The sequence below is a fragment of the Oncorhynchus mykiss genome, chromosome 24 (genome assembly GCF_013265735.2).
Source record: "Oncorhynchus mykiss isolate Arlee chromosome 24, USDA_OmykA_1.1, whole genome shotgun sequence".
Lineage (NCBI taxonomy): Eukaryota > Metazoa > Chordata > Actinopteri > Salmoniformes > Salmonidae > Oncorhynchus > Oncorhynchus mykiss.
Window position 1 is genome coordinate 43439995 of NC_048588.1, and position 25251 is coordinate 43465245.

The 25251-nt window shown below is 43.7% G+C and overlaps 1 protein-coding gene across 5 annotated transcripts; it reads left to right on the forward strand.

Annotated features, from left to right (window-relative positions):
* The first annotated feature begins 18 nt into the window (after window positions 1-18).
* Window positions 19-25251, forward strand: ddx6 (DEAD (Asp-Glu-Ala-Asp) box helicase 6). 5 transcript variants are annotated; one of them, XM_036961769.1, is made up of 14 exons: window positions 41-149; window positions 563-627; window positions 1133-1713; window positions 1803-1866; window positions 2891-2995; window positions 4053-4182; window positions 10615-10761; window positions 10923-11017; window positions 11137-11259; window positions 11625-11753; window positions 23363-23479; window positions 24024-24189; window positions 24279-24469; window positions 24776-25249. In XM_036961769.1, exons 3-13 carry the CDS (start codon window positions 1484-1486, stop codon window positions 24449-24451), a joined length of 1479 nt encoding a protein of 492 aa, XP_036817664.1. In that variant the 5' UTR covers window positions 41-149; window positions 563-627; window positions 1133-1483; the 3' UTR covers window positions 24452-24469; window positions 24776-25249. The 5 variants fall into 5 exon arrangements, with proteins under 5 accessions (XP_036817663.1, XP_036817664.1, XP_036817665.1 ...); XM_036961770.1 differs by having other exon boundaries at window positions 563-618; XM_036961768.1 differs by lacking the exon at window positions 563-627 and having other exon boundaries at window positions 19-149.

Sequence of the window (25251 nt, forward strand, 5' to 3'; positions counted from 1 at the left end):
ATGGGATTGAATCAGGTGATGAGGAGGACGGACAGAGGGAGGGTTTAAATAGGAGGGGAGGCCATCTTGGGCTTTCTGTTTCAGACCGAACCGCAGCTTGACAGCAGAGAAGTCCACAACAACCCAACAGATCATCTCAACAATACACGGTGACTGTTCACTTAATCCTCTCCTCCTAGACGATATTTCACCTGGTAAAAATATATATATGTCGCGGTCACTATTTCTATGTGGGGTGTATCTTGTTTTTATGCTCTCGGCGTTAACGTTAGTTGATTCTGCGTCCCTTCTGGTTTTAACCTTAGTTAGCATTAGTTAGCATTAGTCAGCTAGGGTCGCTAACTAAATCTTTAGGTCGTTAACTAACGTAGGTAGTAACTACATCGGGAAAGTGATGTTTATTTAATACTTTTAACAGTTTGTTTCTAAATATGTGATTTTTATGTTGACTTTTCTCCAAATATCCACCTGGCATAAATGACATTTTTGTTGCCGTTAGCTAGCCAGCTAACGTTTTTGTTATCAATCAAATGCATTTATAAAGCCTTTTTTCCATCAGCAGATGTCACAACATGTTTCTACCGAAAGGAGACCCCGTCTTAAACAGCAAACAGCCAAGTAATGCAGGTGTAGAAACACTGTGTCCAGGAGAAACACCCGAGATAACGTTAGCTAGTTAGCCACAGTCTGCTAACCGGTAGCTAACTAACACACGGCTAGTTAGTTAGCAAGTTTAGCTAGTTAGCCACAGTCTGCTAACCGGTAGCTAACTAACACACGGCTAGTTAGTTAGCAAGTTTAGCTAGTTAGATATTATCTCTAACGGGTTCAAGGTGCACCACGTTTTTGACAACATTTTGGTCTGTTATGTGTATGTTTTGTAATAAAAATGCATGCAGAAATAAGCTACTAGTGAGACTGTATTAAACGCACCACTCCCGGCTGGTTAACTTGTAGCTGGCTAGTTAACAAATTAACTAGTTTTAAGGCGTTTAGTTAGTGACATGGTTTGGTTAACTAGCTAGCTACAACTCCGCTGTGAACTGAACTTGATAACTAGCTAAGTTAGCTACCTGACTTCTCTGCCGTGATGAATGTGTAAACCCTGTGCCACTCTCCTCCTCTACCTCAGGGTGAAGAGTTGTGGGGATGAAGGTATTTGAGACAGGTGTGACCATGCAGCCTCTGGCGTAAGGTGCTCCGACCGGTGCCACACCAAGCCGCGATACACCTGAGTTATTATTCTTCATTTTTATTTTGTTTCTTGTCAGTCATTTTGTTGACATTTTTTTTTGATGAGATGTTCCGCAAAGAACAATACTATTGAGGAACAGGAGAGGAGACAATTGCTTCTATCTAATTACATTTGTTTTGGATAACAGCCCGTGAGAAGTCAGACTATTCCTCAAGATTTATCTCCCCTCCCCCCCTCCCCCACCACCACAATCAGAATAAGGACAGTGGCTTGGATAATTGACTAGCCATGAGTACCGCCAGTACCCAGAACCCAGTGATACTGGGCCATTCCAACCAGAATGGCCAGCTCCGAGGCCCGGTGGTGAAGCCTGCAGGAGGCCAGGGCAGCGGAGGAGGCAGTCATCAGACACAGCAGCCCGGCCATATGAAGCAGGCCTCCAGCACAATCAACAACGGCACTGGGCCTAGCATCACCCAGCTGGCTAAAGCTACCCCCACAGCCAATACTGTCATCAAGTGAGTCCTAGGTCATTTTGTACAGCGTCCGAATGGCTCTCAAGCGTTTTTCTTTTGGTGGTGTACTCATAAATCATGTTTTTCCACAGGCCTGGAGATGACTGGAAGAGGAATTTGACGCTCCCTCCAAAAGACATGAGGATGAGAACTTCGGTGAAGACATGTTCCCTTTTGAATCAAATGTACTTTAAACTGTTGTAGTTATTGCCGTGGTCCTAGTGTAAACGGCGCTTGTTTTGCTTGTTATTTATTTAACCTTTATTTAACTTGGCATGTCAGTTAAAGAACAAATTCTTATTTACAGTGACGGCCTACCAAAAGGCCTCTACAGGAGCGGGCCACTGGGATAAAATAAATACAATACAAATATAGGACAAAACACACATCAAGAACAAGGCCGGGCAACACTACATAGAGACTAGCTTAGCATTAGCATAAATCGTGTTAGCTTAGCATTTTGTGCTGCATCCCTGAAGCTGCCTCTGACTGGGCTTGAACCAAGGTCCTCTGTCTGGCCAACACACGTGACTGATTTGATTTGACAACGTACAAACCAGTTAAGCTATAGAAAAGGATCCAATTCGATAACGCCTCTGGCAACATTTCAAGTTGGCTTTTGAGTGAGCTACTACTACTCTAGGGCAGTAGTAGTTGGGTTCTTATGTTACTCTAGGGCAGTAGTAGTCAGGGTTCTTATGTTACTCTGGGGCAGTAGTAGTCAGGGTTCTTATGTTACTCTAGGGCAGTAGTAGTCAGGGTTCTTATGTTACTCTGGGGCAGTAGTAGTCAGGGTTCTTATGTTACTCTGGGGCAGTAGTAGTCAGGGTTCTTATGTTACTCTGGGGCAGTAGTAGTCAGGGTTCTTATGTTACTCTGGGGCAGTAGTAGTCAGGGTTCTTATGTTACTCTGGGGCAGTAGTAGTCAGGGTTCTTATGTTACTCTGGAGCAGTAGTAGTCAGGGTTCTTATGTTACTCTAGGGCAGTAGTAGTCAGGGTTCTTATGTTACTCTAGGGCAGTAGTAGTCAGGGTTCTTATGTTACTCTAGGGCAGTAGTAGTCAGGGTTCTTATGTTACTCTAGGGCAGTAGTAGTCAGGGTTCTTATGTTACTCTAGGACAGTTGTAATTATAAGCCTCCAATGTTAAGTTGATTGAATGTTGATCCGATGTACAACAGGACGTAACGGCTACTAAAGGCAATGAGTTTGAAGACTACTGCCTGAAGAGGGAGCTACTGATGGGCATCTTTGAGATGGGCTGGGAGAAACCCTCTCCGATACAGGTACGTAAAGAGCTCAGCTGCATACAGCACACTGAATGCATGGTCTGTGTATTAGCTCTTGTTCATGACTGTTCTATTTCATTACCCAAGAGCCATTGGATATGGAGAAGGCGTCTTCTGTAAGGGGGAGTTTGGTTAATTGAGAGCGCCGGCGCTCACTCTGAACATTAACACGTGTTGGTTGCGGTACGGTTTTGGAAGCATATGGACCTTGCATAATGGTGTGAATAAAGTAAAAAGTTAAATTGATACATACCTTGATAGGGTCAGTGTTCCCGCGTGGCCATATCATGTTACAGCCCTTGTTCACGGAAGTCGTGGCGACCACCTATATTAATTAGCTATCTAGCAAGCCCCTAACACCTGTGTAAGCGTAACTCGAAGTGTGACGGAATGTAGTTTAGTAGGATGGAGGCTCCATAGCTGTATGGGTCTGTAACTGCTACAGTGTAGTTTAGTAGGATGGAGGCTGTATGGATCTGTAACTACTACAGTGTAGTTTAGTAGGATGGAGGCAGTATTGATCTGTATCTACTACAGTGTAGTTTAGTAGGATGGAGGCTGTATGGGTCTGTAACTGCTACAGTGTAGTTTAGTAGGATGGAGGCTGTATTGATCTGTAACTACTACACTGTAGTTTAGTAGGATGGAGGCAGTATTGATCTGTAACCATTAGTGATTAAAGATAAGGGCCGGGTGGGTGGTGGGGGGGGGTCCAATCTGAGCCTTGAGAGCTGCAGTTCTCCTGCTTTTCTGTTTTTTTTCTTGGTAGTTCGTTGGTTGATTTGAATGGAATGACACTGATTGGCCAAGAGATTCCACTCACTTGGTGTCTCAGCAGAGGTCTGAATGAATCTCTGATTAGAGGGGGGGGAGGGTGACCACCAGCAAGGTGTAGAGGTGTTCCAAATGGAGCCCTATTCCCAATGTAGTGTGCTACTTTTGTCTGTGGCACTAATATAGGTAATGAGATGCCATTTGGGACTGGAGCGGACCTCAAGGCCCTGGGTTCTCGACGGGATAAGTGGGGACCCTAACGTGTTGCCTTCCTCTCTAGGAGGAGAGCATCCCCATAGCGTTGTCTGGGAGGGACATTCTGGCCAGGGCCAAGAACGGGACAGGAAAGAGCGGAGCCTACCTCATTCCCTTACTGGAACGCATTGACCTGAAGAAGGACTGTATACAAGGTGAGATTCCACATCTATGACCTATTGCCTTTGTTTTAAACAGATGTAAGACATGAAATTACATTGCTTTGGGTCTCAGTAGACCAACTGTCTTCAGTAGAATTGAAAATGCTGATTTTGTGAAAGTGACAGACTAGTCTGATCTTTGTATGGACCAATGTAGTCCCCCCCCCCCCCCAACCTGCCTTCTATCTCTGTTCTGTGGTTCAGCTGTGGACATGGTAGTTTAGTAGGATGGAGGCTCCATAGCTGTATGGATCTGTAACTACTACAGTGTAGTTTAGTAGGATGGAGGCTCCATAGCTGTATGGATCTGTAACTACTACAGTGTAGTTTAGTAGGATGGAGGCTGTATGGATCTAACTGCTACAGTGTAGTTTAGTAGGATGGAGGCTGTATGGATCTGTAACTACTACAGTGTAGTTTAGTAGGATGGAGGCTGTATGGATCTGTAACTGCTACAGTGTAGTTTAGTAGGATGGAGGCTGTATGGATCTGTAACTACTACAGTGTAGTTTAGTAGGATGGAGGCTGTATGGATCTGTATCTACTACAGTGTAGTTTAGTAGGATGGAGGCTGTATGGATCTGTAACTGCTACAGTGTAGTTTAGTAGGATGGAGACTCCATAGCTGTATGGGTCTGTAACTGCTACAGTTTAGTAGGATGGAGGCTGTATGGATCTGTAACTGCTACAGTGTAGTTTAGTAGGATGGAGGCTGTATGGATCTGTAACTACTACAGTGTAGTTTAGTAGGATGGAGGCTGTATGGATCTGTAACTACTACAGTGTAGTTTAGTAGGATGGAGGCTGTATGGGTCTGTAACTGCTACAGTGTAGTTTAGTAGGATGGAGGCTGTATGGATCTGTAACTACTACAGTGTAGTTTATAGCCTGTTGTCCTACTCCAACCTGACTTGCGTCTGTGTCTTGTGGTCCAGCTGTGGACATGGGTCCAACATAGAGCTGTCCTGCAGGCAAGGACCTCTGTGTAAGCCTCTGTATGATATAATGCAGTGCCTTCGCTATTCAAACCCCTTTCTCCGCATTTTGTTTGGTTACAGCCTTATTCTAAAACATATAGTTATTTTTAAATTCCCTAATTTATCTACACACAATACCCAATAATGACTAAGCAAAAACAGTTTCTTAGAATTTTTTGCAAATGTAATAAACAAATTAAACGAAGTAACAAATTATTTACATAAGTATTCAGATGCTTTGCTTTTAGACTTGAAATTAAGCTTTGGTGCTTCCTGTTTCCGTTGATCGTCATGGAGATGTTTCTACTACTTGATTGGAGTCCACCTGTGGTAATTTCAATTGATTGGACTTGATTTGGAAAAGCACACGCCTGTCTATATAAGGTCCAACAGTTGACAGTGAATGTCAGAGCAAAAACCAAGCCATGAGGTCAAAGGAAGTGTCTGTAGAGCCCCGAGACAGGATTATGTTGAGGCACAGATCTGGGGAAGGGTACCGAAACAACATGTCTGGACCATTGAAGGTCCCCAAGAACACAGTGGCCTCCATCATTCTTAAATGGAAAATGTTTGGAACCACCAAGACTCTTTCTTCCTAGAGCTGGCCACCCAGACAGACTGAGCAATCGGGGGAGAAGGGCCTTGGTCAGGGAGGTGACAAAGAACCTGATGGTCACTCTGACAGAGACATTGACTCTGTACCGATACCCCCTGTATTTACCCTCCACATTGACTCTGTACCCCCTGTATATAGCCTCCACATTGACTCTGTACCAGTACCCCCTGTATATAGCCTCCACATTGACTCTGTACCGGTACACCCTGTATATAGCCTCCACATTGACTTTGTACCGGTACCCCCTGTATTTAGCCACCACATTGACTCTGTACCAGTACCCCTTGTATATAGCCTCCACATTGACTCTGTACCGGTACCCCCTGTATTTACCCTCCACATTGACTCTGTACCCCCTGTATATAGCCTCCACATTGACTCTGTACCCCCTGTATATAGCCTCCACATTGACTCTGTACCGGTACCCCCTGTATATAGCCTCCACATTGACTCTGTAACGGTACCCCCTGTATATAGCCTCCACATTGACTCTGTACCAGTACCCCCTGTATATAGCCTCCACATTGACTCTGTACCGGTACACCCTGTATATAGCCTCCACATTGACTTTGTACCGGTACCCCCTGTATTTAGCCACCACATTGACTCTGTACTGTAATACCCTGTATATAGCCTCCACACTGACTCTGTACCGTAACACCCTGTATATAGCCTCCACACTGACTCTGTACCGTAATATACTGTATATAGCCTCCACATTGACTCGGTACTGGTACCCCCTGTATTTAGCCTCCACATTGACTCTGTACCGGTACCCCCTGTATATAGCCTCCACATTGACTCTGTACCAGTACACCCTGTATATAGCCTCCACATTGACTCTGTACTGGTACCCCCTGTATATAGCCTCCACATTGACTCGGTACTGGTACCCCCTGTATTTAGCCTCCACATTGACTCTACCAGTACCCCCTGTATATAGCCTCCACATTGACTCTGTACCAGTACACCCTGTATATAGCCTCCACATTGACTCTGTACTGGTACCCCCTGTATATAGCCTCCACATTGACTCGGTACTGGTACCCCCTGTATTTAGCCTCCACATTGACTCTACCAGTACTCCCTGTATATAGCCTCCACATTGACTCTGTACCAGTACACCCTGTATATAGCCTCCACATTGACTCTGTACTGGTACCCCCTGTATATAGCCTCCACATTGACTCTGTACCGTAATACCCTGTATATAGCCTCCACATTGACTCTGTACCGGTACCCCCTGTATATAGCCTCCACATTGACTCTGTACCGGTACCCCCTGTATATAGCCTCCACATTGACTCTGTACCGGTACCCCCTGTATATAGCCTCCACATTGACTCTGTACCGGTACACCCTGTATATAGCCTCCACATTGACTCTGTACTGGTACCCCCTGTATATAGCCTCCACATTGACTCTGTACTGGTACCCCCTGTATTTAGTCTCCACATTGACTCGGTACTGGTACCCCCTGTATTTAGCCTCCACATTGACTCTGTACCAGTACTCCCTGTATATAGCCTCCACATTGACTCTGTACCGGTACCCCCTGTATATAGCCTCCACATTGACTCTGTACCGGTACACCCTGTATATAGCCTCCACATTGACTTTGTACCGGTACCCCCTGTATTTAGCCACCACATTGACTCTGTACCAGTACCCCCTGTATATAGCCTCCACATTGACTCTCTACCGGTACCCCCTGTATATAGCCTCCACATTGACTCTGTACTGTAATACCCTGTATATAGCCTCCACACTGACTCTGTACCGTAACACCCTGTATATAGCCTCCACACTGACTCTGTACCAGTACCCCCTGTATATAGCCTCCACATTGACTCTGTACCGGTACACCCTGTATATAGCCTCCACATTGACTTTGTACCGGTACCCCCTGTATTTAGCCACCACATTGACTCTGTACCAGTACCCCTTGTATATAGCCTCCACATTGACTCTGTACCGGTACCCCCTGTATTTACCCTCCACATTGACTCTGTACCCCCTGTATATAGCCTCCACATTGACTCTGTACCGTAACACCCTGTATATAGCCTCCACATTGACTCTGTACCGGTACCCCCTGTATATAGCCTCCACATTGACTCTGTAACGGTATCCCCTGTATATAGCCTCCACATTGACTCTGTACCAGTACCCCCTGTATATAGCCTCCACATTGACTCTGTACCGGTACACCCTGTATATAGCCTCCACATTGACTTTGTACCGGTACCCCCTGTATTTAGCCACCACATTGACTCTGTACCAGTACCCCTTGTATATAGCCTCCACATTGACTCTGTACCGGTACCCCCTGTATATAGCCTCCACATTGACTCTGTACCGGTACACCCTGTATATAGCCTCCACATGGACTCTGTACCGGTACCCCCTGTATATAGCCTCCACATTGACTCTGTACCGGTACACCCTGTATATAGCCTCCACATTGACTCTGTACTGGTACCCCCTGTATATAGCCTCCACATTGACTCTGTACTGGTACCCCCTGTATTTAGTCTCCACATTGACTCTGTACCAATACTCCCTGTATATAGCCTCCACATTGACTCTGTACCGGTACCCCCTGTATATAGCCTCCACATTGACTCTGTACCGGTACACCCTGTATATAGCCTCCACATTGACTTTGTACCGGTACCCCCTGTATTTAGCCACCACATTGACTCTGTACCAGTACCCCCTGTATATAGCCTCCACATTGACTCTCTACCGGTACCCCCTGTATATAGCCTCCACATTGACTCTGTACTGTAATACCCTGTATATAGCCTCCACACTGACTCTGTACCGTAACACCCTGTATATAGCCTCCACACTGACTCTGTACCGTAATATACTGTATATAGCCTCCACATTGACTCGGTACTGGTACCCCCTGTATTTAGCCTCCACATTGACTCTGTACCGGTACCCCCTGTATATAGCCTCCACATTGACTCTGTACCGGAACCCCCTGTATATAGCCTCCACATTGACTCTGTACTGGTACCCCCTGTATATAGCCTCCACATTGACTCGGTACTGGTACCCCCTGTATATAGCCTCCACATTGACTCTACCAGTACCCCCTGTATATAGCCTCCACATTGACTCTGTACCGGTACCCCCTGTATATAGCCTCCACATTGACTCTGTACCAGTACCCCCTGTATTTAGCCTCCACATTGACTCTGTACCAGTACTCCCTGTATATAGCCTCCACATTGACTCTGTACCAGTACACCCTGTATATAGCCTCCACATTGACTCTGTACTGGTACCCCCTGTATTTAGCCTCCACATTGACTCTGTACCGGTACCCCCTGTATATAGCCTCCACATTGACTCTGTACCGTAATACCCTGTATATAGCCTCCACATTGACTCTGTACCGGTACCCCCTGTATATAGCCTCCACATTGACTCTGTACCGGTACCCCCTGTATATAGCCTCCACATTGAGTCTGTACTGGTACCCCCTGTATATAGCCTCCACATTCACTCTGTACCGGAACCCCCTGTATATAGCCTCCACATTGACTCTGTACCAGTACACCCTGTATATAGCCTCCACATTGAGTCTGTACTGGTACCCCCTGTATATAGCCTCCACATTGACTCTGTACTGGTACCCCCTGTATTTAGCCTCCACATTGACTCTGTACCAGTACTCCCTGTATATAGCCTCCACATTGACTCTGTACCGGTACCCCCTGTATATAGCCTCCACATTGACTCTGTACCGGTACCCCCTGTATATAGCCTCCACATTGAGTCTGTACTGGTACCCCCTGTATATAGCCTCCACATTGACTCTGTACTGGTACCCCCTGTATTTAGTCTCCACATTGACTCTGTACTGGTACCCCCTGTATTTAGCCTCCACATTGACTCTGTACCAGTACTCCCTGTATATAGCCTCCACATTGACTCTGTACCGGTACCCCCTGTATATAGCCTCCACATTGACTCTGTACCGGTACCCCCTGTATATAGCCTCCACATTGACTCTGTACCGGTACCCCCTGTATATAGCCTCCACATTGACTCTGTACCAGTACCCCCTGTATATAGCCTCCTCATTGACTCTGTACCATAACACCCTGTATATAGCCTCCACATTGACTCTGTACCGGTACCCCCTGTATATAACCTCCACATTGACTCTGTACCGTAATACCCTGTATATAGCCTCCACATTGACTCTGTACCGTAATACCCTGTATATAGCCTCCACATTGACTCTGTACCGTAACACCATGTATATAGCCTCCACATTGACTCTGTACCGTAATACCCTGTATATAGCCTCCACATTGACTCTGTACCGTAATACCCTGTATATAGCCTCCACATTGACTCTGTACCGGTACCCCCTGTATATAGCCTCCACATTTTGTAAGTGTGGACTTGTAAGTAAGCAATTCAATGTATTTGGCGCATATGCCAAGTGAAATGTTAATCTTGACTCAAGGTTTTAATTGCTGCCAAGGTGTTTCAACAAAGTACTGGGTAAAGGGGTCATTGTGGGGTACTGAATACGTCTGTAAATGTGATATTTAAGTTTTAATTTTGTTAATACATTTTATAAAATCTACTTTTTGCCATGTCATTGTGGGGTATTGTGATGTCATTGTGGGGTATTGTGATGTCATTGTGGGGTATTGTGATGTCATTGTGGGGTATTGTGATGTCATTGTGTGTAGCTTGCTGAGGATTTATTTTATTGAATCCATTTTAGAATGTTGTAATGTAATCTAATGTGTAAAAAGTCAAGGGGTGAATCAGCAAATATATGGTTCTCTCCTCCCCTAGCTATGGGCATCGTTCCCACCAGAGAACTGGCATTGCAGGTGAGCCAAATCTGTATCCAGATCAGCAAACACATGGGAGGGGTCAAAGTCATGGCCACAACGGGTGGCACCAACCTCCGCGATGACATCATGAGGCTCGACGAGACAGGTACATCACACCTGGCCAGGAGCCAGTTATTCAATTTAACAAGTCATCTTGACTCGAGTCTGAAATGTATGGTGATGCTAGGCTTATGCTTCTCAATTGTGTTATTCTTTGTAGTTCACCTTTGTGATTTGTTAATAATAATTCTAATCTTTTGTCTCTAGTACACGTTGTGATTGCCACCCCTGGGAGGATCCTGGACCTCATTAAGAAGGGTGTGGCCAAAGTCAATCAGGTTCAGATGATGGTTCTGGATGAGGTGAGCTGTGGTGTTAGTTTACCATGGTGTTCCTTTTAGGCCCGGTGTCTCCAACAGAACTGTTACTTTACCCGTCTACTGTAGATCCATTTATGTCCTTGTCTCTGCCCCCCCCCCAGGCAGACAAGCTGTTGTCCCAGGACTTTGTCGTGATGATGGAGGAGATATTGAGCTACCTGCCCAAACAGAGACAGATTCTGCTCTACTCTGCTACCTTTCCTCTCAGCGTGCAGAAGTTCATGGTAAATTCTGGATTCTGATTAATGGGGCCTTTTTTGAGGGGGTTGGACTAGCCTTAGATCATAGTTTTTAGTCTGCGTCTGTGAACAATGAAAGCCCTGTGTTGATTTCTACAGTCCTGCTGCATTGTGCAGTAAAACGCTTACGTCGTTAACTTTGACTCTGTAATAGAAACTTAAAGGGCTTTCCATTGTCTTGCTTTTGTGTATTTTTGTTAATAGTTAAAATATTAATGGTAGACTAACGACACACAGCGGGGACGTCTTCCTGCTTACAAACATCGACAACGTAGTCGGGTCACGACGCGCACCCTCCATAAACAGTCTCAATGCTTTGTGATGTGAAGTTGTTATTTCCTGTGTCTCAGAACTCCCACCTGTCCAAGCCCTACGAGATCAACCTGATGGAGGAGCTGACCCTGAAGGGGGTCACCCAGTATTATGCCTACGTTACAGAGAGACAGAAGGTCCACTGTCTCAACACGCTCTTCTCCAGGGTGAGTGGTGTCACTGCAACCCCTTGTACCCTGACCCTGAAGTGGGGGGGGGGGGGGGGTCATCCTGTATTATGCCTCGGTTACAGAGACATGGCCACTGTCTCGACATTTTCCAGGGTAGGTGCCCATCAACGGCCCCTAGCTCCTACGCTACAGAGCAAAGCTGACTCTGTCCTCTGCCCCCACCCCCAGCTGACTCTGTCCTCTGCCCCCACCCCCAGCTGACTCTGTCCTCTGCCCCCACCCCCAGCTGACTCTGTCCTCTGCCCCCACCCCCAGCTGACTCTGTCCTCTGCCCCCACCCCCAGCTGACTCTGTCCTCTGCCCCCACCCCCAGCTGACTCTGTCCTCTGCCCCCACCCCCAGCTGACTCTGTCCTCTGCCCCCACCCCCAGCTGACTCTGTCCTCTGCCCCCACCCCCAGCTGACTCTGTCCTCTGCCCCCACCCCCAGCTGACTCTGTCCTCTGCCCCCACCCCCAGCTGACTCTGTCCTCTGCCCCCACCCCCAGCTGACTCTGTCCTCTGCCCCCACCCCCAGCTGACTCTGTCCTCTGCCCCCACCCCCAGCTGACTCTGTCCTCTGCCCCCACCCCCAGCTGACTCTGTCCTCTGCCCCCACCCCCAGCTGACTCTGTCCTCTGCCCCCACCCCCAGCTGACTCTGTCCTCTGCCCCCACCCCCAGCTGACTCTGTCCTCTGCCCCCACCCCCAGCTGACTCTGTCCTCTGCCCCCACCCCCAGCTGACCCAGTCGGCTCAGCGCTGCCCCCCCCCCTATTTTCCTCCCTCCATGTCGGGTGGGGGCAGATTGCAGCACTTCACTTGGTACCTCTGATGTGGAAAAGTGATAAGGAGAACTGTTTACCAAATGATTTTTTCCAAACTACAAAATAGTGGTTGTGCAATTTATCTCCACTAGTGGCACCTGCTGGTCAAAATAATTTAAAGAAGTCCCACACCCTTTAACGCGTGCTCAGCGTTGCCTGTTTGTCTTCTATCAAACTGATCAGGTGGTTGTTCGACAACACGAGTCCTTCTGATAAAGTGCTACAGGCATCGGCACACTGCTTAGTGAATTTCAACGCGGACCTCGGTTAAAAGTTTATTTTTCCTTTTTTTTTACCCCTATCTATCGCATCCCGCTACTGTCCCAGACTGTTTGGAATATTTCTTCATCAACTTTTGTACTATGGGGGTTAGTAGATTGACACAGGCTAGTGCTTTTGCTGTTCGTTAGGCCTACTGACAAAGTAAATGTGGAATTGGATAAGGCGTCCGCGACGTGTCGGTCTTCACTTGTATCCTGTGAGAGAGACCCGATCACGCGATGAGGTGCCGTATGAGTTTCTTCAGAGCGCACAGAACCCATGAAGGACACAACGGGTGCATTACAGTCACGTAAAGGCGACGCCGCACTGAAATTCGAGGCATTGTCAAGTGCTTGTCAAATTGACTGACGTGTGTGTGTGTAAAAAAACAAAAACAAAGCAGAGCTCGTGCCTTTTCAAGCGACTTTTTTTATTTATTTTTAAATCATCGTTAGTCATAACATGCAGTGTATTAATGTATTAACAATCAACCTACTGAAGATGCATGAACTCTAAGTTAAGCATACAGGACTACCTATTCGTTTAACCGCTCAACACAGAACAGCCAAATGTATGCACTCCCTCAAATAATTTGGGGGGGGGGGGCAAAAAAATATCCTTAATATTTTATTCGGCTTTGTTCAATTGTATTCTTAGTAAAATAATGCCACGGAATTCTACGCAAACCTTGTCTGCTAAATGAACTAGTGAAGCCCAGTCATATGGCACAGTCAGATCAGGACCTAACACAAGGACAACTCAGAGGGGTGCTTTTCTGTTCTTCTGAAATAGAATACATTTTTATTCATGTTTCTTTAGACCTGTATAAAATAAAGGATTTATTGTGACGGTGTAGGTAGACTATATTACATGGATTTATTGTGGTGATGTAGGTAGACTATATTACATGGATTTATTGTGATGGTGTAGGTAGACTATATTACATGGATTTATTGTGATGGTGTAGGGAGACTATATTACATGGATTTATTGTGATGGTGTAGGTAGACTATATTACATGGATTTATTGTGGCGGTGTAGGTAGACTATATTACATGGATTTATTGTGAAGGTGTAGGTAGACTATATTACATGGATTTATTGTGGTGATGTAGGTAGACTATATTGCATGGATTTATTGTGGCGGTGTAGGTAGACTATATTACATGGATTTATTGTGATGGTGTAGGTAGACTATATTACATGGATTTATTGTGACGGTGTAGGTAGACTATATTACATGGATTTATTGTGATGGTGTAGGTAGACTATATTACATGGATTTATTGTGATGGTGTAGGTAGACTATATTACATGGATTTATTGTGGTGATGTAGGTAGACTATATTACATGGATTTATTGTGATGGTGTAGGTAGACTATATTACATGGATTTATTGTGATGGTGTAGGTAGACTATTACATGGATTTATTGTGATGGTGTAGGTAGACTATATTACATGGATTTATTGTGATGGTGTAGGTAGACTATATTACATGGATTTATTGTGATGGTGTAGGTAGACTATATTACATGGATTTATTGTGATGGTGTAGGTAGACTATATTACATGGATTTATTGTGACGGTGTAGGTAGACTATATTACATGGATTTATTGTGATGGTGTAGGTAGACTATATTACATGGATTTATTGTGACGGTGTAGGTAGACTATTACATGGATTTATTGTGACGGTGTAGGTAGACTATATTACATGGATTTATTGTGACGGTGTAGGTAGACTATATTACATGGATTTATTGTGATGGTGTAGGTAGACTATTACATGGATTTATTGTGGCGGTGTAGGTAGACTATATTACATGGATTTATTGTGATGGTGTAGGTAGACTATATTACATGGATTTATTGTGGCGGTGTAGACTATATTACATGGATTTATTGTGGTGATGTAGGTAGACTATATTACATGGATTTATTGTGATGGTGTAGGTAGACTATATTACATGGATTTATTGTGGTGATGTAGGTAGACTATATTACATGGATTTATTGTGATGGTGTAGGTAGACTATATTACATGGATTTATTGTGATGGTGTAGACTATATTACATGGATTTATTGTGAAGGTGTAGGTAGACTATATTACATGGATTTATTGTGACGGTGTAGGTAGACTATATTACATGGATTTATTGTGATGGTGTGGACTATATTACATGGATTTATTGTGAAGGTGTAGGTAGACTATATTACATGGATTTATTGTGAAGGTGTAGGTAGACTATATTACATGGATTTATTGTGATGGTGTAGACTATATTACATGGATTTATTGTGATGGTGTAGACTATATTACATGGATTTATTGTGATGGTGTAGACTATATTACATGGATTTATTGTGATGGTGTAGGTAGACTATATTACATGGATTTATTGTGGTGATGTAGGTAGACTATATTACATGGATTTATTGTGAAGGTGTAGACTATATTACATGGATTTATTGTGGTGGTGTAGGTAGACTATATTACATGGATTTATTGTGAAGGTGTAGGTAGACTATATTACATGGATTTATTGTGAAGGTGTAGGTAGACTATATTACATGGATTTATTGTGATGGTGTAGGTAGACTATATTACATGGATTTATTGTGATGGTGTAGGTAGACTATATTACATGGATTTATTGTGATGGTGTAGACTATATTACATGGATTTATTGTGATGGTGTAGGTAGACTATATTACATGGATTTATTGTGATGGTGTAGACTATATTACATGGATTTATTGTGAAGGTGTAGGTAGACTATATTACATGGATTTATTGTGGTGATGTAGGTAGACTATATTACATGGATTTATTGTGAAGGTGTAGGTAGACTATTACATGGATTTAATGTGATGGTGTAGGTAGACTATATTACATGGATTTATTGTGACGGTATAGACTATTACATGGATTTATTGTGGTGATGTAGGTAGACTATATTACATGGATTTATTGTGATGGTGTAGACTATATTACATGGATTTATTGTGATGGTGTAGGTAGACTATATTACATGGATTTATTGTGATGGTGTAGGTAGACTATATTACATGGATTTATTGTGATGGTGTAGGTAGACTATTACATGGATTTATTGTGCCGGTGTAGACTATATTACATGGATTTATTGTGATGGTGTAGGTAGACTATATTACATTAATTTATTGTGATGGTGTAGGTAGACTATATTACATGGATTTATTGTGACGGTGTAGACTATATTACATGGATTTATTGTGATGGTGTAGGTAGACTATATTACATGGATTTATTGTGATGGTGTAGGTAGACTATATTACATGGATTTATTGTGGTGATGTAGGTAGACTATATTACATGGATTTATTGTGATGGTGTAGGTAGACTATATTACATGGATTTATTGTGATGGTGTAGGTAGACTATATTACATGGATTTATTGTGATGGTGTAGACTATATTACATAGATTTATTGTGGTGATGTAGGTAGACTATATTACATGGATTTATTGTGGTGATGTAGGTAGACTATATTACATGGATTTATTGTGATGGTGTAGGTAGACTATATTACATGGATTTATTGTGACGGTGTAGACTATATTACATGGATTTATTGTGATGGTGTAGGTAGACTATATGGATTTATTGTGAAGGTGTAGACTATATTACATGGATTTATTGTGATGGTGTAGGTAGACTATATTACATGGATTTATTGTGGCGGTGTAGGTAGACTATATTACATGGATTTATTGTGGTGATGTAGGTAGACTATATTACATGGATTTATTGTGATGGTGTAGGTAGACTATATTACATGGATTTATTGTGATGGTGTAGGTAGACTATATTACATGGATTTATTGTGATGGTGTAGGTAGACTATATTACATGGATTTATTGTGATGGTGTAGGTAGACTATATTATATGGATTTATTGTGGTGATGTAGGTAGACTATATTACATGGATTTATTGTGGTGATGTAGGTAGACTATATTACATGGATTTATTGTGATGGTGTAGGTAGACTATATTACATGGATTTATTGTGATGGTGTAGACTATATTACATGGATTTATTGTGACGGTGTAGACTATATTACATGGATTTATTGTGATGGTGTAGGTAGACTATATTACATGGATTTATTGTGACGGTGTAGACTATTACATGGATTTATTGTGAAGGTGTAGGGAGACTATATTACATGGATTTATTGTGGTGATGTAGGTAGACTATATTACATGGATTTATTGTGAAGGTGTAGACTATATTACATGGATTTATTGTGATGGTGTAGGTAGACTATATTACATGGATTTATTGTGACGGTGTAGACTATTACATGGATTTATTGTGGTGATGTAGGTAGACTATATTACATGGATTTATTTTGATGGTGTAGGTAGACTATATTACATGGATTTATTGTGATGGTGTAGGTAGACTATATTACTTGGATTTATTGTGGTGATGTAGGTAGACTATATTACATGGATTTATTGTGGTGATGTAGGTAGACTATATTACATGGATTTATTGTGATGGTGTAGGTAGACTATATTACATGGATTTATTGTGAAGGTGTAGACTATATTACATGGATTTATTGTGGTGATGTAGGTAGACTATATTACATGGATTTATTGTGGTGATGTAGGTAGACTATATTACATGGATTTATTGTGGCGGTGTAGACTATATTACATGGATTTATTGTGGCGGTGTAGGTAGACTATATTACATGGATTTATTGTGACGGTGTAGGTAGACTATATTACATGGATTTATTGTGATGGTGTAGGTAGACTATATTGCATGGATTTATTGTTATGGTGTAGGTAGACTATATTACATGGATTTATTGTTATGGTGTAGGTAGACTATATTACATGGATTTATTGTGACGGTGTAGGTAGACTATATTATATGGATTTATTGTGACGGTGTAGGTAGACTATATTATATGGATTTATTGTGACGGTGTGTGTAGACTATATTACATGGATTTGTTGTGACGGTGTAGGTAGACTATGGATTTATTGTGACGGTGTAGACTATATTACATGGATTTATTGTGACGGTGTAGGTAGACTATATTACATGGATTTATTGTGACGGTGTAGGTAGACTATATGGATTTATTGTGACGGTGTAGGTAGACTATATTACATGGATTTATTGTGACGGTGTAGGTAGACTATATGGATTTATTGTGACGGTGTAGGTAGACTATATTACATGGATTTATTGTGACGGTGTAGGTAGACTATATTATATGGATTTATTGTGACGGTGTAGGTAGACTATATGGATTTATTGTGACGGTGTAGACTATATTACATGGATTTATTGTGACGGTGTAGGTAGACTATATGGATTTATTGTGACGGTGTGTGTAGACTATTACATGGATTTGTTGTGACGGTGTAGGTAGACTATGGATTTATTGTGACGGTGTAGACTATATTACATGGATTTGTTGTGACGGTGTAGGTAGACTATGGATTTATTGTGACGGTGTCGACTATATTACATGGATTTATTGTGACGGTGTAGGTAGACTATATGGATTTATTGTGACGGTGTAGGTAGACTATATGGATTTATTGTGACGGTGTAGACTATATTACATGGATTTGTTGTGACGGTGTAGGTAGACTATGGATTTATTGTGACGGTGTCGACTATATTACATGGATTTATTGTGACGGTGTAGGTAGACTATATGGATTTATTGTGACGGTGTAGGTAGACTATATGGATTTATTGTGACGGTGTAGGTAGACTATATGGATTTATTGTGATGGTGTAGGTAGACTATATGGATTTATTGTGACGGTGTAGGTAGACTATATGGATTTATTGTGACGGTGTCGACTATATTACATGGATTTATTGTGACGGTGTAGGTAGACTATATGGATTTATTGTGATGGTGTAGGTAGACTATATTACATGGATTTATTGTGATGGTGTAGGTAGACTATATGGATTTATTGTGACGGTGTAGGTAGACTATATGGATTTATTGTGACGGTGTCGACTATATTACATGGATTTATTGTGACGGTGTAGGTAGACTATATGGATTTATTGTGACGGTGTAGGTAGACTATATGGATTTATTGTGATGGTGTAGGTAGACTATATTACATGGATTTATTGTGATGGTGTAGGTAGACTATATGGATTTATTGTGACGGTGTAGGTAGACTATATGGATTTATTGTGACGGTGTCGACTATATTACATGGATTTATTGATGTTCCAAAGGTCTGCATCAGTGGGTCGTGTGTGTGTGTGTGTGTGTGTATATATATATATATGTGTGTATATATATATGTGTGTGTATATATATATGTGTGTGTATATATATATGTGTGTATGTTACAGACTTATTCTAAAATTGATTAAATTATTTTTCCTCATCAATCTAACAATGACAAAGCAAAAATATAGATAAGTATTCAGACCCTTTCCTCAGTACTTTATTGAAGCAGAGATTACAGCCTCCAGTCTTCTTGGGTATGATACTACAAGCTTGGCACACCTGTATTTGGAGTTTTTCCCATTTTTCTCTGCAGATCTTCTCAAGCTCTGTCAGGTTGTATGGGGAGTGTCGCTGCACACCTATTTTCAGGTCACTAAAAATTAGAAAGTTAGATCGGGTTCAAGTCCGGGGTCTGGCTGTGTGTGTGGACATTCAGAGACTTCAAATCAAATGTTATTTTTTTAATGCGCGGCAGGGCAGGTAGCCTAGTGGTTAAGGCATTGGGCCAGTAACCGAAAGGTTGCTGGATCGAATCCCCGAGCGGACAAAGTAAAAATCTGTCTTTCTGCCCTTGAACCAAGGCAGGTAAACCACTGTTCCCCATTAGGCTGTTAATGTAAAAAAGAATTTGTTCTTAACCGACTTGGCTAGTTAAAGGTTAAATAAAGTACATTTTGTTTTAAATATGTGCCGAATACAACGGGTGTAGACATTCTTTCTTACCCATAAATGGAGGATTGCAATGGAAAAGAGGTTTCAGAATAACAGCACTTCCTGGTTGGATTTTCCTCAGGTTTTTGCCTGCAATATCAGTTCTGTTATACTCACGGACAATATTTTGACAGTTTTGGAAACTTTAGAGTTTATAATTTGCCAATCATATGCATATTCTGGCTTCTGGGCCGAGTGATAGGCAGTTTACTTTGGGCACGTTTTTCATCCAAACATGAAAATACTGCCCCCTAGTCTCGAGGTTAACCAACAATGCAGTTAAGAAAAATAACTATTATGAAAGTATTTACTAAAATAAACTGAAGTACAAAATAAATAAAAACATAGGAAAGTAACAAATAATTAGAGTAACAATAGCAAGGCTATATACAGGGTGTTACGGTACAGAGTCAATGTGGAGGCTATATACAGGGGGTACCAGTACCAAGTCAATGTGGAGGCTATATACAGGGTGTACCGGTACAGAGTCAATGTGGAGGCTATATACAGGGTATTACGGTACAGAGTCAATGTGGAGGCTATATACAGGGTATTACGGTACAGTCAATGTGGAGGCTATATACAGGGGGTACCGGTACAGAGTCAATGTGGAGGCTATATACAGGGTGTTACGGTACAGAGTCAATGTGGAGGCTATATACAGGGTGTACCGGTACAGAGTCAATGTGGAGGCTATATACAGGGTGTTACGGTACAGAGTCAATGTGGAGGCTATATACAGGGGGTACCAGTACCAAGTCAATGTGGAGGCTATATACAGGGGGTACCGGTACAGTCAATGTGGAGGCTATATACAGGGGATACTGGTACAGAGTTACAGGTTAGTTGAGGTAATATGTAGGTAAGTGACTATGCATAGATAATAGCAGCAGCAGAAAAATGGGGAGGGTGGACAATTGATTAACTGTTCGGGAGTCTTATGGCTTTGGGAGTAGAAGCTGATAACCCTTTTGGACCTACACTTGGCGCTCTGATACCGCTTGCCGTGGGTTAGTAGAGAGGTCTATGACATGGGTCACTGGAGTCTTTGACAATTCTTAGTGTCTGACACCACCTGGTATACACTTTTTTTATTCATACCAAGCGGTGATGCAACCAATCAGGATGCTCTCGATGGTGCAGCTGTAGAAGGTTTTTTTGAGGATCCATGGCAAATCTTTTCAGGCTCCTGTGGGGGAATACGTGTTGTCATGCCCTCTTCACAGCTGTCTTGGTGTGTTTGGACCATGTTAGTTTGTGGACACCATGGAACTTGAAGCACTCAACCTGTTCCACTACAACCCCGTCGATGAGAATGGGGGCGTGCTCGGTCTTCCTTTTCCTGTAGTCCACAATGTTCTCCTTTGCCTTAATCACATTGAGGGAGAGGTTATCCTGGCACCTCACTGCCAGGTCTCTGACCTCCTCCCTATAAGCTGTCTCATCGTTGTCGGTGATCAGGCCTACCACTGTGTTGTCAGCAAACTTAATGATGATGTTGGAGTCGTGCTTGTTGCCTGTGATCCATGGCTTCGGGTTGGTGTACGTACGGTCACTGATGCACTTGAAGCTAGTGATTGAGGTGGTTTACTCAATGCCATCAGCAAAAGACTGGAACATGTTCCAGTTAAACCGTCCTGTAGCTTAGCATCTGCGTCATCTGACCACTGTATTGAGTGAGTCACTGGTACTTCCTGCTTTAGTTTTTGCTTGTAAACAAGAATCGGGAATAGAATTAGTCAGATTTGCCAAATGGAGGGCGAGGGAGAGCTTTGTGCAGGTCTTTGTGTGGCGTGAAGGTGGTCTATTTTTTTTTTCTACTTTGGTTGCACATGTAACATGCTGGTAGAATCGAGGTAAAGCGTTTTTTAGTGTTCCCCGCGTTAAAGTCTCCGGCCACTAGGAGCGCTGCCTCTGGATGATCGCCTCTTCCTGAATCCACTCCTGTGTTGTCTTGGCGGTGTGCTTAGGGTCGTTGTTCTGTAGGATGGTGAAACTTCGCCCCAGTTTGAGATCCTGAGTGCTCTGGAGCAGGTTTTCATCAAGGATCTCTGTACTTTGCTCCGTTCATCTTTCCTTCAATCCTAACTAGTCTCCCATTCCCTGCTGCTGAAAGAAATCCCCAAAGCATGCTGCCACCACCATGCTTCACCGTAGGAATTGTTCCAGGCTCCCTCCAGACATGGAGCTTGGCATTCAGGCCAGAGTTCAATCTAGATTACACCAGAGTATCTTGTTTCTCATGGTCAGAGTCCATTAGGTGCCTCTGGCAATCTCCAAGCTGGCTGTTGTGTGCCTTTAACTGAGGAGTGGCTTCTATCTGGCCCCTACCATAAAGGCCTGATTTAATGGAGTGCTATAGAGATCCTTATGGAAGGTTCTCCCATCTCCACAGAGGAACTCTGGAGCTCTGTCAGTGACCATCGGTTTCTTGGTCACCTCCCTGACCAAGGCACTTCTCCCCCGATTGCTCAGTTTGGACGGGCGGCCAGCTCTGAGAGTCTTGGTGGTTCCAAACTTCTTCCATTTCAGAATGATGGAGGCCACTGTGTTCAATGCTGCAGAAATGTTTTGGTACCCTTCCCCAGATCTGTACCTCGACACAATCCTGTCTCGGAGCTCTACGGACAATTCCTTCAACCTCATGGCTTGGTTTTTGCTCTGACATGTGCTGTCAACTGTGGGACCTTATATAGACAGGTGTGCGCCTTTCCAAATCATGTCCAATCAATTGAATTTACCACAGGTGGACTACAATCAAGTTGTAGAAACATCTCAAGGATGATCAACGGAAACAGGATACACCTGAGCTCAATTTAGTCTCACAGCAAAGGGTCTGAATACTTATGTCACTTTTTTTTATACATTTGCAAACATTTCTAAACCTGCTCTTGCTTTGTTATTATGGGTGTAGATTATAACCTTAGAATAAGGTTGTCGCATAACAAAATGTTGAAAAATTGAAGGGGTCAGAAAACCAGCCGGAAAGTTAATGGAAGTGTAACTCATTTTAAATTCCTTATATTAAGCAAACCAGACCGCACCATTTTGTTTTTACTTACAGTTAGCCAGGGGTGTTCTCTGTTTAGTGAGTCTCTCCACTCAGCTCCACATCAGTTTATAATCTGTTTCCTCTCTCTCCACTCAGCTCCACATCAGTCTATAATCTGTTTCCTCTCTCTCCACTCAGCTCCACATCAGTCTATAATCTGTTTCCTCTCTCCACTCAGCTCCAGATCAACCAGTCTATAATCTGTTTCCTCTCTCCACTCAGCTCCACATCAACCAGTCTATAATCTGTTTCCTCTCTCCACTCAGCTCCACATCAGTTTATAATCGGTTTCCTCTCTCTCCACTCAGCTCCACATCAGTCTATAATCTGTTTCCTCTCTCTCCACTCAGCTCCACACCAGTCTATAATCTGTTTCCTCTCTCTCCACTCAGCTCCACATCAGTTTATAATCTGTTTCCTCTCTCTCCACTCAGCTCCACATCAGTCTATAATCTGTTTCCTCTCTCCACTCAGCTCCAGATCAACCAGTCTATAATCTTCTGTAACTCGTCTCAGAGGGTGGAGCTGCTGGCCAAGAAGATATCTCAGCTGGGCTACTCGTGTTTCTACATTCATGCCAAGATGAGACAGGTCAGCCCAGGTCCTAGTCTCTACTGCCTCCTCACTACCCCAGGAGCAGCTGACTAAGCTTAGCATCCCAAATGGACCCTACGTAGTGCACTACTTTAGACCAGAAGCCCTATGGGTAGTGCACTATTTATAGAATAGGGGGCCATTTGGGATGCCTCATAGCTGTTGATCAGATGTCAGCTTGTTTACCTCTGGTTTATGCTCAGGGCTGATGAGATGGCTCAGCTCGGGCCCCAGTCTTTGCGTTGACCAGGCTTGGGCCCCAGTCTTTGCGTTGACCAGGCTTGGGCCCCAGTCTTTGCGTTGACCAGGCTTGGGCCCCAGTCTTTGCGTTGACCAGGCTCGGGCCCCAGTCTTTGCGTTGACCAGGCTCGGGCCCCAGTCTTTGCGTTGACCATGCTCGGGCCCCAGTCTTTGCGTTGACCAGGCTCGGGCCCCAGTCTTTGCGTTGACCAGGCTCGGGCCCCAGTCTTTCATTCTGTTTTGACCCGACATCTCCAAGTTAGTCTGAAAACCACTCGTCTATTTGTCTGTCTCTTTACAGGAGCACCGTAACAGGGTGTTCCACGACTTCAGAAACGGGCTCTGCCGGAATCTGGTCTGCACAGACCTCTTCACAAGAGGTATCGACATTCAGGCGGTGAATGTGGTGATCAACTTTGACTTCCCCAAGCTGGGCGAGACGTACCTGCATCGCATCGGCAGATCTGGTGAGAACCTTGGCTTTTCTCAAGCGGGACGTAAATGTCATTTGAAGGAGGTCTCGGCAGTTTTAACCTCGACTACTCCACCCCCTCAGGTCGTTTTGGTCACCTGGGTCTGGCCATCAACCTGATCACATACGACGACCGCTTCAATCTGAAGGGCATTGAGGAGCAGCTGGGAACAGAGATCAGACCCATCCCCGGCAGCATAGACAAGAGCCTGTACGTAGCAGAGTACCACAGTGAGAACGGAGAGGTCAAGCTGTGAGGTGGAGGACGAACAGAGGTGAAACTGTCTCTTCAATCACATTTATTTTATCATGCCATTTTTTTTATTTTGACATCAAATAGTTTTCAGAATGTGTCCTTCTAAAACGTCAATCGAGATGGGAGGCGGAGGCACTGCTTGGAAACGGACCGTATTTATGTAACTGGACAAGTTCTTTGAGGTTGACATGTGTTTTTTTGTAGTAAAATGTCAGCTACTAAACATGTTCATGGGTTTGAGATCGTTTGTACTCACTGAAAGCAGGAGGATAAATGTTTGTTTGACTACTAAACACAACAGCTTTACTGTTTGTCTCCTCTGCAGATCAGATGAGACCCCCGTCCCCGTCGCCCCTCCCTTCTGATGTTACGCTCCCTTCTGTGTCCTGGACTATTTTTTTTTTTTTGTCTTTTTTTGTTGTTGTTGGATATCTAACTTCCCGTCTGTCGGTCTTCCTTCCTGTTTTTGGGTGCCACCTCATGGAAACGTGTACGATCTGTGAGGGACAACAAACCTGCAGAGGAACTCATGATGTCCCTGTTCTAGGGTCCTCTCTCTGCTGCGATGCACTGAAGACTACGACTACTAACTCCCACAGTACTGGGAGGAGGAAGGCAGGGAACGTGGAGAACTGTCTTTCAATGGAAATGGATTTGATCATTTCCATCTTTCTCCTGCTCCAATCTACCCTGAGCACTGCCTGCCAGTTAGCACTTACCCCCCCGGCTCTCTCCTCCCTGCCCCTCCCTCCCTCCCTCCTCCCTGCCCCTCCCCCCTCCCTCCCCCCTCCCTGCCCCTCC